The 13,331-nt window shown below is 32.1% G+C and overlaps 1 protein-coding gene across 3 annotated transcripts in view; it reads left to right on the top strand.

Annotated features, from left to right (window-relative positions):
* The window catches only part of LOC126747704 (DNA-binding protein Ets97D), a 65,170-nt gene that overhangs the window by 31,108 nt on the left and 20,731 nt on the right, over positions 1-13,331 (top strand). For all 3 annotated transcript variants that reach the window (XM_050456508.1, XM_050456505.1, XM_050456503.1), the window contains exons 6-7: positions 3,691-3,794; positions 3,846-3,990. In XM_050456508.1, the coding sequence (XP_050312465.1) occupies positions 3,691-3,794; positions 3,846-3,990 (249 nt within the window). The remainder of the gene's footprint in view (positions 1-3,690; positions 3,795-3,845; positions 3,991-13,331) is intronic.

Raw genomic sequence — 13,331 nt, 5'->3', positions numbered from 1 at the left:
TTGTGTTCTCAAGACGCATGCCAATTAGCCAAAAATTTTAAAAATATGCGTATTTGATTAAGAATGTTATTGCGCCTTTTAAAAATTTGACTCCAATTTATTTCAACACCCTGTATACTATCATAACCAAATTTGGTACACTTATGTTTTAAGTGGTCCTGAACAATAATCCAGTACCATTTTTCAAAAATAAATATCGCTAATACTACTTCTCGATTTTTCGCACTTCAAACTTGAATACAGTGGGCCATGACCTGCTTTCTCTTAAATGTCGAACTTGGCTCATAAGTGCTATTTTTGACCATCTATCCAACAAAAAAAAGTTTTTGAAAATTGGTCAAGAAACAAAAATTTTAGAGGGGTGGCTAAACCTTAAGTGGGACACACTGTATATAGGGTGTTCACAAAAGGAGTGGCAGAAGAATTTTATTATTTTTTTAATGGAACATCCTATATATTATTTGATTTTCTGATTAACGTCAAAATGTATGTATACTTTAATCAAGTAGTTTTTGAATTAGAGACAGTTGAAAATCGGCTTTTTTTTAACTTTAAAAGGCTAACTACATAGTATTCGTTACAGGATAAAATAATTTTCAAATTCCTATCTTAACTTTTTAGGATCAATCTCATGATAACATTTTTATCTATTTTTTTTTGACATTTTTAAGAAAAACAAAGTAGATTTTTTTGTTTTATTAAATACATTAAAAAGTTAAGATAGAAATGTAAAAATCAGTTTATCATATGACAAGTAGACTGTAGTACCCTGCTATGGTAAAAGGATGTATTCGCAAAAATGACGATTTTGAGTTATTTACATAGCCCGATCCTACTTTAAAAGACCTATCAGTAGCTCTTTCTCCCATTGTTGTATCATTTTTCATTCTCGAGTTAGCACGGTGGCCAAACAGTCTATTATCACTATTTATTAAGTTAAACTTTGGCAAAACAATGTAATCGACAAAATTTTGCCCAATTTACTTTGGTAAAATAGTGTAATGGCGAATACCGTTGTTTTTTGATTTTTTAAGCACGTCTTAAACTATGGTAAAATAATGTATTATACAATCCCCTGTTTTGTCATTGGAGGTGTCATTATTATGCGGGAACGCTACAAAGCCTATTTTACTAATACATTATTTCACCGCAGTTAGTAGTGAGTTAAGTCTCGAAAAGTAGTTAAGTGCTGAAAAATATATTAAATTTGGGTTTTTAAGCAGAAATAATGGCATCCAGATCTAAAAGGCTGGTTGAAATAGCGCGAAGTATTTAAGGGGTAAGTTACATAATATAAATAATGCGGAATATTTATTTAATTCCAGAAAATTGGGAAATAATTAACTTAAGTTTTATTATGGTTTAAAACTTTATGGTTATGTATTATACTGAGCTGGGATGTTTTAGAGCTGGGTGTTTTCGAAAAAAAAATTTGTATTTACAAAAATAATAATGTAATGTAGTACGCACGACCGTATACTTATATTGATTTAATTAATTTCTTTCTCTTAATATATTTATATTTCATATACCAAATCAGCATTAATATATATTTAGCGATTTGCCAAATAATGTATTATACAATAGCTCAAATAGGTAAGTTTTTATGAATGAAATCAAACTCTTTTACTTTGGCAAAAAGGTTATTACATTATTTTGCCAAAGTTTGAGGATTAATAAAAATTTAGAAATACTTTGGTAAAACAATGTATTTGAAGCGTTTTGGATTACAAGAAAAAAAATACACAACTTTTAACTTAAAACGCGTTTTTCTCAAAACTATATTTTTGCGAGTACATCCTTTTACCATAGCAGGGTACTGTAGCCTCTATAAGTTGAAAGAAACCAAATTCAAACTGTCTCTAATTTAAAAACTACTTGATTTAAGTATGACATGCATGATATCAAAGTTCTTAGAATTTTAAACAGGATCTAAAAAACAAATAATATACAGGATGTTTCAGAACTATGAGATTAAAAATCTTTTGGGATCCTTTTTCATTTCTTTAACATTCGTTTTTTTTAAGTAATTTTCACAAAGAATCTTGAGTTTGTAGAGGTTTATAGCCACTATAAATCGATTTAGTTATTGATTGTTAATATCTGGACGAAAGAATATTAAAATTCCTTGGGAATTTCAGGAGATCCGGGCATTATATCGATTAAATAACAGCAGGCGCGTAGTATAAATAGGTTGCTGACAAACGACATATGCTGCGTTCTGGATGTTTTATTGCTAGATATCGATCGGGTGCTAGCCTCACAGATATGATAAAATATCTAGAAAAACAACGCAAAGTGGCAACATCGGATCCGTGCATTGTAAACATAGAGGTATTCTACGTTGCCAAGTTGCTTTTTTTTCAGTAATTTTTTTGTCAGGCCTCTTTTTTATTCTGAAAAAATTGTTGATTACTCTCAAAGTATATATTATTAGTCAGCAAATAAGTGAAACTTTTAAAGAGTACAACTTTTACCTGTTACAAAATACAACACATTAAAAAAATATGTAGTGAATTAAGAAAATTATATATTGAATGAAAAATTGGAAAGTCGATTTGACATCATTGTCTGAGAGATGGTGAACTCAAACAACCTCGCCTATGGTTTGCAGCTTGGCTTATTCTAGGCATTCAATGTTCTAAGTTTATAGCTGATGATTTTAAACAAGTTACCAGCGCCTACACTGAAAACAACCCGAAAAAATTACCTTAATAAATATTTATTTAAATCTTTTTTATTTCCACTGAATACAATTTGTTTTAATAAACTAATTCTTGCTTGTGTCAAATAAACGTATGTATTTGAATATTTTTAGTCATTTGTTTGAATATATTTTTAATGTTTTTATTTATGACAAATAATTATTTATTTAAACTAAATTAAAAAATAAGAGGAGTTACTCAGTTCATTTTATCAAATGAACTGGGATGAAGAAAAAATTTTTGTAGAAAATATCAGCAACGTTAGTTTGTCAACGTATGGGCAGGCATTATTGATAATCATTTAATTGGGCCATACCTTCTACTGGAACGGTTAACAGCACCTAATTACCGGCGTTGCTTGGATGAAAAATGTTTCAATAAGCGTTCGACAGCCAATGTGGTCATTTTGCTGTACAAGTATGAAAAGATTTGGCTCCGTTGTATTGCCAGAGGTGGCGCTGTTTTTTGGCCTCCTGCGTCACCCGATTTATCTTCGCTAGATGTTTTTCTATGGGGGTATGTAAAGTCTTTGGGCTAGGAAACTCCAGTAGAGACAGAACAAGACCCAATTGGACGAATTAGGAAGACATTTTGAACAACTATTATGATGTTGTCATGTAGAAAAGGCAAAAAATAAATGCATTAAATCCTAGTTAGACTAAATTTTAACGCGTCTTACTTTTCCGGACATGGGTCTCTATACCCAAATGTTTTCTACTATTGCACTGAACAACCCCTAGAAGTTTGATCCTATAGTTCTGAAACATCCTGTATAAGGTCTTCTATAAAAAACATAAATTTGTCCTGCCACGCCTTTTGTGAACACACTGTATGAGTTAAAACAATTTTAAAATGTAGCTTTTTTAACCCCCTGTACCCAAAAAAACTGTATTTTTTACTTAAAAAATATAGTGTCAATGGAAGAAGGGAGTACTAAATGGACACTAAATTTAGTATAGTAGGTAAACTTAATTCTTATTTAAAGCCGTAAGAAGAGGTGAGACCTGTATAGTTCGATCTGCAGCACCACCAAAACCATCAACTGAAATAGCACGGCCATCACTTGCCATTAATAATCGGTCACAAAAGGTAATTTTGTTTTTATTTGATTAAGACTTAAAAGAAAAAATTACTTTTTAGGCACATTTTTCTTCAAACACCAGCTTCAAAATAGTAGGCAACGGATCTGGTAATAAAAGCGGTACTAACGGACAAACGCACTTGTGGCAATTTCTTTTGGAACTTCTGACTAGCAGGCAATATAGATCTGTGATACAATGGACAGGTAAGAGAGGAAGTGGTATTATATGAAAAAGATTTTTTAGCAAGGAAATAGCATTTCTTTCCCAATTAATTTCATGTAAGAAGATTTTAGGTACTTTAAAAGCTTTCTGACTTATAGGGCAATTTTTGAATTATTGCACCAAGATTTTTATTTATTGGCAGACATTTTTCGAGCATAACCAATGAACCACTTAAAATATGATCATACGTTTTTTTTACTTCAATATTGAGGGATTCCTGAGGATGGATTTGAGGGTAAAAAAGTGATTCTGGTTTAAGGATTTGGGTAGTTAGGGCAGTTTTGGTGAGAGGGTTTTTTTAAGTTCCAAGTAAACATCCGGTGAGTATCTATGGAGTACTATTGGCGTTCTATGTTTGAATAAGCTTAAAGTAGCTTTAGATTTATTTTAAAAAATCATAATTTTTTACCCTGAAATAAAAATTGTTCTAGTTAAGCCAATTTTTAACCTAAATTATTTTTCTTACATAGAATTTATCTAAAGGGTGTCATCAATATTATTGTAAAGGAACTACAAACATGAAAAATGTTTAAGAATAAGTTGAACAATTTTATTCCAAAAATATCAATGCTGGTGTGCACGGATTTTGGTGGGCAAAACTGATTGTAAGCCAAAGAATATTATATAAGCGGAGAACATCGCGACCACGATCGCGATGGCGATAGCGATCCGATTTAGCAAACGTAAACGAATACATCAGCACATACATGCTGCGACCTGTTCGCGTTTGTGCAGCGACCGATCGCAGTGTCCAACGCGATACAAGAACATCCGCGATCAAACGCAACAGGTGGTTATGTTAAGCGGAGAACATACATAGGCGATCGCGATGGCGATAGCGATGCAAATCGTGATCGCTGGTGTAAGTGAACAGACATATTGCGATCCAGTTTATATCAAAAGTGAAGAATGTGTAGTTTAGAGGAAGAGGTACTCATTATTGCTATATTATTAGAGGAAGAAAATTGTACTAATGAAACAAGAAAGTAAGTACATAACCTTATCTTTTATTTGTTTTTTTTTGAAGTAGTGCATATTTTATAACCGTTTAAAATATACGTCACACACTAAATAATATAATTTAAATTATAGAAGAAAGAGAAGGGATATTTGGGTACATGATATAAATAAAAAGCGGAACGAAGAAGGAGAATTTCATAACCTATATCCTGAACTCCGTAAGGATGAAAATCGGTTCTATACGTATTTCAGAATGAATTTTAATAGTTTTCATGAAATACTAGATTTTATTAGAAAAGATATTACTAAAGATCAAACTACATTTAGGGAACCTATTGGACCAACAGAACGGCTAGCAGTTACATTAAGGTAATTGAATGAGCATTTATATTTTATTCTTATTTTTTATTAAAGTGTTTTACAACAGCTAGATTACATAGTAATAAAAAATACCTAATAATTAATTAGTCAATATTGTTCGTACAGAATTCCTCATACCAGGTTGTTGTAGAACTTTCTTCAGAGACTTCCTGAGCAGTACAACTGTTTGTCAAATATGAACACTGTGGGGGGTAGTTTGGCATGTTTGATACTTCCATGGAATTAAAAGAGGAACTATTGTTTGGTTGGTTTTGTCTTTGCATCCGGATTTCACTTAATTCTTGTTCCATTATTATTTTAGCAACTTTGTATTTGACCATTATCTGTCCTTCCGTCGACAACTTTTTTACACTTGCTGCGTACCCTTGAAATGTTATATCAATTTCATCTGTAATGTTAGTTTTCTGATTTGCAATGTGTCTCTCATCTAGGAATTTGATAACTTTATCAACAGATGAAGTTTGTGGGTTGGATGTCGAGTCTTCCATTGATTTTCTCTTTTTTTCTTGATTTCGTTTAAATGAATTTTTTGATATTTTACGATGATTAGCTTCACTTCCTACTTTACTTTTCACTTTGTAAATCTTCGTTTGTATCACTATGTTCTTTGCATTCTTCGCTTGCAAAGTCATGAATTTCTGTTTCGTCAGTTACATTAGTATCAGTCTGAGCAAATTGTAAAAAAGGTCTGAAAACTTCTATCTGTTGCGCACAAGGCCAGGTTTTGTAGCAGCAGATAGATTTAGCAGCTTGTCCAGTTTTTGTCTTTTCGGTGCGGAGATATTTTGAGTACCAATCTTTTAGGTTTTTCTAGCGTTTTTTTAGATCGTTACCTAAATAAAAAAATATGTTTTAATAATACCTGCAGAAAAAAAAGTTGCAGAAAACGGTGAATAGTTTATGATTACTGCGAAATCGTTGAGTCGTCCACTGAGTTGAGGTTAGATAAAATGACTGATTTTATGGAATTATTGATTGAAAATGTAAAAACGTATCATGTTTTATTTGATTTAACCCATCCAGATTATGTGCGTATAAAGAACAAAATATGGGACGAAATCGCAAAGAATATGGGATTAAAACACACAGGTAAGGATTTTGTTTATTATATAATTAGTTAAGTAATGAAAAGTATAATCAAATTATCAGTTCCTCTTTTAATTCCATGGAAGTATCAAACATGCCAAACTCCCCCCCACAGTGTTCATATTTGACAAACAGTTGTACTGCTCAGGAAGTCTCTGAAGAAAGTTCTACAACAACCTGGTATGAGGAATTCTGTACGAACAATATTGACTAATTAATTATTAAGTATTTTTTATTACTATGTAATCTAGCTGTGTAAAACACTTTAATAAAAAATAAGAATAAAATATAAATGCTCATTCAATTACCTTAATGTAACTGCTAGCCGTTCTGTTGGTCCAATAGGTTCCCTAAATGTAGTTTGATCTTTAGTAATATATTTTCTAATAAAATCTAGTATTTCATGAAAACTATTAAAATTCATTCTGAAATACGTATAGAACCGATTTTCATCCTTACGGAGTTCAGGATATAGGTTATGAAATTCTCCTTCTTCGTTCCGCTTTTTACGTATATCATGTACCCAAATATCCCTTCTCTTTCTTCTATAATTTAAATTATATTATTTAGCGTGTGACGTCTATTTTAAACGGTTATAAAATATGCACTACTTCAAAAAAAAACAAATAAAAGATAAGGTTATGTACTTACTTTCTTGTTTCATTAGTACAATTTTCTTCCTCTAATAATATAGCAAGAATGAGTGCCTCTTCCTCTAAACTACACATTTTTCACTTTTGGTATAAACTGGATCGCAATCGCAATATGTCACTTACACCAGCGATCACGATTTGCATCGCTATCGCCATCGCGATCGCCTATGTGTGTTCTCCGCTATATACAGTACTTTTCTTTAATGCCCCTCCCCCCTCTTTATTTTTTGAACGGACAAATTCCAAATATCGAAACTTGAGGTAATGCAATTGATAAATGAATACTATGTTTTAAACCAAAATTGACAGATGAAAATTTCAAGATGGCTGCTGTGCGCCATCTTGGAAAAAAATTAAATGGAAAGGGTGGTCTTGTGGCACATCATGTTGATGCTCCTGACGAGTACTTTATAACCCTAGAATATAAATTCAATATCTTTACCTACTACAAAATGGCGATTTTTATTTACGGTGCGACGCGAACTTTCACGAAACCGAAAGGATTTTCAACGATCGTTTACCGTCGTCGTATTTGTAGAAAATATTTACGGGAACTCGTATCTAAATTTACAACTACTGGTAGTGTAAACAAAAAAAAGCCCCCAGGACGTCCGCCCGTTTCGAAAGAAAAGCAAGTTCAAATAATTGGTGAGATGATAGTTAATGCCTAACAATCAACTTCTTCCGTCGCGAATGAACATGAGGTTTGTCCTTCTACTGTATGGAGACTTTTAAAAAAGAATAAAATATTATCCGTACAAAATCCAAATGGACCCCAGTTAACTGAAGATGATATCTTTTAAAAGTTTAATGACATGAAGTTTTCTAAAATGGGTTTTTACCGAGATTACTGCCTGATTCATTGGTTACTGCATTAGTGTTTGGTGGAAGAAAGACAAGTTTTATTGCTTTTAGATCTTGAATATTGGGGTGAGCTGAACAGTTATCTAAAAGCAACAAAGTTTTTTTTTTGAAGATTAAGCTTATTATCTCAACGTGTAATAATTTTTTTAAACAATGCAGAAGTTATCCAAGCTCTTGAAATATTTTCACATTTAACAGGTACAGATTTCTTATTTTTAAAACATCGCGGTTGATTAGCTTTGCAAATAACTAGAAGTTTTAATTTTTCTGACCCGTCATATTTGTTGCTATGAGAACTGTCAGTCTTTCTATAGAAAGATTCATTCCAACACATTTTTTTCCCTTAAATTTCATTGTTCTGTCTCAAAAAAAAGGCCAGTTTCATCTGCATTCAAAATATCATCATCTATATACTTTTCGTAAATTTGGGCAACTACATTTATCCAATCATTACAAATTCCCTCAGGTACATCTGCTACCTCCCTACTTATTTTACCAAAAACAATGTTATGTCTCTTTTTAAATCGTTGAACCTACACGATTGTACACTTAAAATCGTACAACTTAAGTTGCCTAGCAAAATCGCCTGGTTTGGCCTGTAATATGAGCCCACTTATCGGAATATTGCGACTTTTTTGAATCTTGAACCATTTAAATAATGCATCGTCAATGTTTAGTTGGATTTAATTTTGTTGTAGAGCTGTTTTCAAAAGCATCCAGTGTTTTATTTCGATTTATCCATATCGTGGGTACTGTTGAATGTGCCACCTAACAAAATAAGACAAACATGCGGATATATTAAAATTTAATTACGTGACAGTTTTATCACTAACCAAAATTCTTTATTTTACTCTCGACAGGTGTTTCGCTAACGATGTTAGTTAGCGTATTCGGCAGAAGATTAAAACTTAGTTTAATCATTTCCAGTTTAGTTTAATCATTTTCATGCCAAAATTCAATTCTCCAGCTTCCAACCGCCAAATAATTGCTTTTTGGGTAAGCGTAAATGCTTAAAAAATTGTGACGCACGCATTCACTACACTTAAGGGTATTGTTCACCGGCAAATTCCTGTTTCCTTGATAACTTTTTTTTTTTTACAATATTTTTTAATGCGGCTTTCACTAATAAAATAAACAAATTTTTTTCAAGAGTTGATAGGTGCTAGTTTTTTTAATTTCTCAAATTTTGATTTTTTATTTAAAAACAAGAAAGATAAATAAAAAAAGGTTTCCATACTTTGAGAATGGAAAAACAAAATTCAGGGATTTTTTTACAATTTCTTGAACCGCCGATAAGTTTAGTATCATTTGGCAACAACGCACGGCCGGGCTGCATATTAACATTCCACTATAGGATTCGGCACCCGTCTTCTGATTGGTTGATTTGAATAAATCTTGATGCCGCCAAGCAATAACCCAAGTACGGTGCCGAATCATATAGCGGAATGTTTTGGTGGTGCTGAAACACAGAGTGGAATGTCAAAGCGGTGCCAAAATTCAGAGTGGAATGTTGAGATTGTTGATAAACGTCTTGTAAAGGTTGTTAAAATACAGCCGATTAGTATAATTTCAAATTTAAGCTATGTTTTATTAGTTTTTTTCTCAGGACTATTTTCTTTTTTCTTCCTATTATGTAAGAAAAATATGTAGGTACTATTATGATAATTATCGAGTAGAAATTGGTCAAAAAAGCATATTTTATTATCTATTTATGTATGGTATTTAAAAAAAAACTTGACGAAATATAGAGAAAGTGGCAGCAGAAAAGCTTGCATCATGGTAGATAGTAGATACAAAAAGCTACAATAAGGTTTAAAATGATATATTAATATTTAATTATAAAACAAACAAACAAAACGGACGAATCTAAGTTATATTAATAGTCTAATAAATACATAATTTATTATTTGGCATACAGTTTTTATTAAAATCTAAGGTGCTATTAGTGCTAGAGATATTGGGAGATTCGGTTAATCACATGATCGGCATGTGCCAATACGGAGATTCTGCGTTTACCCTTTCAATCTTTCAATCTCTCGTAGCATAAATGGTACCTTATTAATGGCTGATACCATGACTTTTCGCATTTAGATGATTTTGTGACACATTTTTTGCCAAATTTCTTTTTCTTTTTTTTGATGAAGGTTCACCTTTGGCAGGACGGCCACTAGGAAGTCTTTTGGAACTCCTCGTGATTCCCACTTTTCTTCTACTTACTAATGTAGGTTTGATTTTAATATTTAAATTAGATCGATGTCTTAGTGCCAAGGAACTTCCAGCTGTGGAAAGAAATGATTCCCATGATGTCTTGGTCTCCTGATTTTAGTCTCTGCAAAACTTTTTTTTTGTTGAAGACGAGGTATCAAAATCTTTATGGTTTTGCCATAAGCGAAAAAATATCCTAAATGTCTTCCTTCATCTACATGATCATTTTTTTTTAAACTCCTTGAAGTTGAAGGCACGCTTTCCATTTCATTTGACAATGGCTTTTCCATTAAACCATCAGATATTAAATTGTGTTCTTCTTCGGTGTTGGTTTTAACCTCATTAGATATTAGCGATGGCATATAAAAGGATATTGAAGGCACATTTTCTGCAAAGGCCAATTTTGCCATTAGGTAACGAGATTCCATTGTTATGGCAGGAGCATTAACTATTTGGTCATCAAAATAAAAATATACTAATGCCTGATGCTTGCAGAATTTCCCTAGTTTTCCGACAAAACATGTACAAGCGCCAAAGTTTCCATCAACAAAATAAGATTCTCCTTTTTTGGTCGTGCTAGGAACTTTGTATAACTTTTGGCCTAGGTACACGATGTCCTCCTTTTTTAAATTATTTGTTTTATTCAGTAAATTTTTTAGAAATAATCTAGGCCCGGCATTTCTTGAATTTGCGAAATTTCTAAGTCTTTTTTGATAATACTCCTCCATGCAAGTAACAGTAAAATCTATAAGTGCTGTAACATTATACGCTTTTATTTTCTATTATTTTTTTTTCCAAAAAGCCACCTCCAAACTGCTTGCAAAATATGAAACTTATATAAGAGAAGTTTGCCTTCAGGCCAAACTAAATGCAAAGCATTTCTTTCTGCCCTAGTATCATCTGTGACAAATATTTTTGGGTACCCTTGCCCACCAAAACTTTGTTGCAAACTATTTTTAAGCAATAAAAATGCAGCTTCATAATCTGCCTCTGATTGGCCTTTAGTAATTAAAACAGCCAAGGGTACAGCTCCAAATGCGCATGGTGTTAAAATAAAGGTAACAGAATGGCCAGCTGCATCGCAAGATGCGGTGCTGTCGGCAAAAACTATATCTTTTAAAAAGTCTAGCTTATGGGCCCTTTGCATCAACTTAGTTACAATAATTATTGCATACGGATTTTCATTATACTCGATAAGGATGCCATCCTTCATATAAAGTTCACGTTTCTCTACTAATTTCTAAAAAAAAATAGAAAATAGTAGGTATGGTGTAAAGGTTTTTAAAATTTCTAATTTATGATCTAGCAGATATTGTAGTGATAGAAAATGCTGTTCGCTTATCTAATTAATAAATTTGTATACATACACACCTCAATGGAGCCTGCACCAGATCGAGGACCCAAATTCACTTTTCTCCATTCAGTGTACCAATGAAGAATAGTGCGGTATTGTGGATTAATCTGAGCATTGCCAAATTCTGTACTGTTCAAGCCAAACTGCAACTCCATTTTTGATTCATGATAATTAATAGCTTCTCTTATGGACATTCAATCATTAAAATAAGAGTCAAAATACGATTTTATTTCCATTCTAGGGCGCAAAAATGAAGCAGCTTCTGCTGTATTTAAAGTATGGTTGTGTTCGTTTTTAATTTCAATAATTGTAGGATATCCTGCCTAAAAAATATTAAATTCTTAAATCATGTGATAAAATTAACTATAATACTTATTTAAACATATGCATCTTTCTTCTTAGTATCCTTTGATATTTTTTTTATAGTAATAACTAATTCTGCACAACATTGCGCATTTTTTGATCTCCCTTTTTTATTTTCCTCTCTCCTTACTCGTTGAAACCCACCATGATGACATAAAAATGTCTTTCTAAAAAAAAACACCGTGTAAGTACTGTATAAAATTACCTAAATTGAACACTTCCAAGTAATATTTAAAAACAAAATGTTCTATAGCCATTTCCATAGACACAAATTGAAGTAACTACCTTATTTTCACTAACCACGCAAAAACCGCGGACAAAGTATTACCTCATTTGATCCATTTAAAAGACAATTAAATAAAACTATTACATTTTATCTAATTCATTTTTAGTGACATCTACAATGTAAAAAGTACCAAAACTTCTTTTCAACTTTATACTTACTTATATGAAAATCTAACGCTTTTATTCAATGCGCTTTTAACGCGCCACGAAGTGCCACTCTCTTCTTCATAAAGTTTTAGCCATTTCATAACTTCCTCTTCTTTTTTCAATGGTGCACGATAAATGAAATCGTTAACTTCAATAAGATTATTCATCATACCAAAGACCCACTCTAATATTTAGAACTATAAATAAAAATCGATAACACCGATAAAAATCATGCAGGTAGGTAAACAAACGCATAATTTTAATCATAACCTCAAAAATAACCCTTATGTGCAACGAGATTTGCAAAGTAGTCTCGCTATTATACTCTGAATTTCGGCACCGCTTTGACATTCCACTCTGTGTTTCAGCACCATATAAACGCGACATTCCACTCTGTGTTTCAGCACCGCCAAAATATTCCGCTATATGATTCGGCACCGTACTTGGGTTATTGCTTGGCGGCATCAAGATTTATTCAAATCAACCAATCAGAATAAAGACGGATGCCGAATCCTATAGTGGAATGTTAATATGCGGCCGGGCTAGCATGAATAAAATCAAGAAATCCGCGATGCTTGGTCGGCCCGATCTATGCAAACGACGGTATCGGCTACTGGTCAACAGGAATTTAATATTATGTAAAATTGAAATGTTGAATTTTTATATTGAGAGTAATTGATCGGAAGTTTACTTAGAAATATTTTATTGCGAAGGTGTTCCAATTTTGTGCGCGTTGTTCTTTACACTATTGAGTAACAATGCCACATTGGTTTTACTATTTATATATAAATACAAATAAATGATTCATTTTGAAAAGAAACAATGATAAAAAATTTAAAGATTTTTTATTTTAAATGTCTACTGCCTTGTTTTAAATGGCTCTGTATAGGCATGTGTCTCTGAGACATGTATTGTTATTTTGTTTATTTTCTCTCTACACATCAATTTTCAAGTTATCGCATGTTGAATTTAAAAGAGAGACACGCATTTTTTTTAAATTAATTGAACTTTGGGGTTTAATATA

The sequence above is a fragment of the Anthonomus grandis genome, chromosome 2, assembly GCF_022605725.1.
Source record: "Anthonomus grandis grandis chromosome 2, icAntGran1.3, whole genome shotgun sequence".
Classification (NCBI taxonomy): Eukaryota; Metazoa; Arthropoda; class Insecta; order Coleoptera; family Curculionidae; genus Anthonomus; species Anthonomus grandis.
This window is presented reverse-complemented; position numbering and strand designations above follow the sequence as displayed.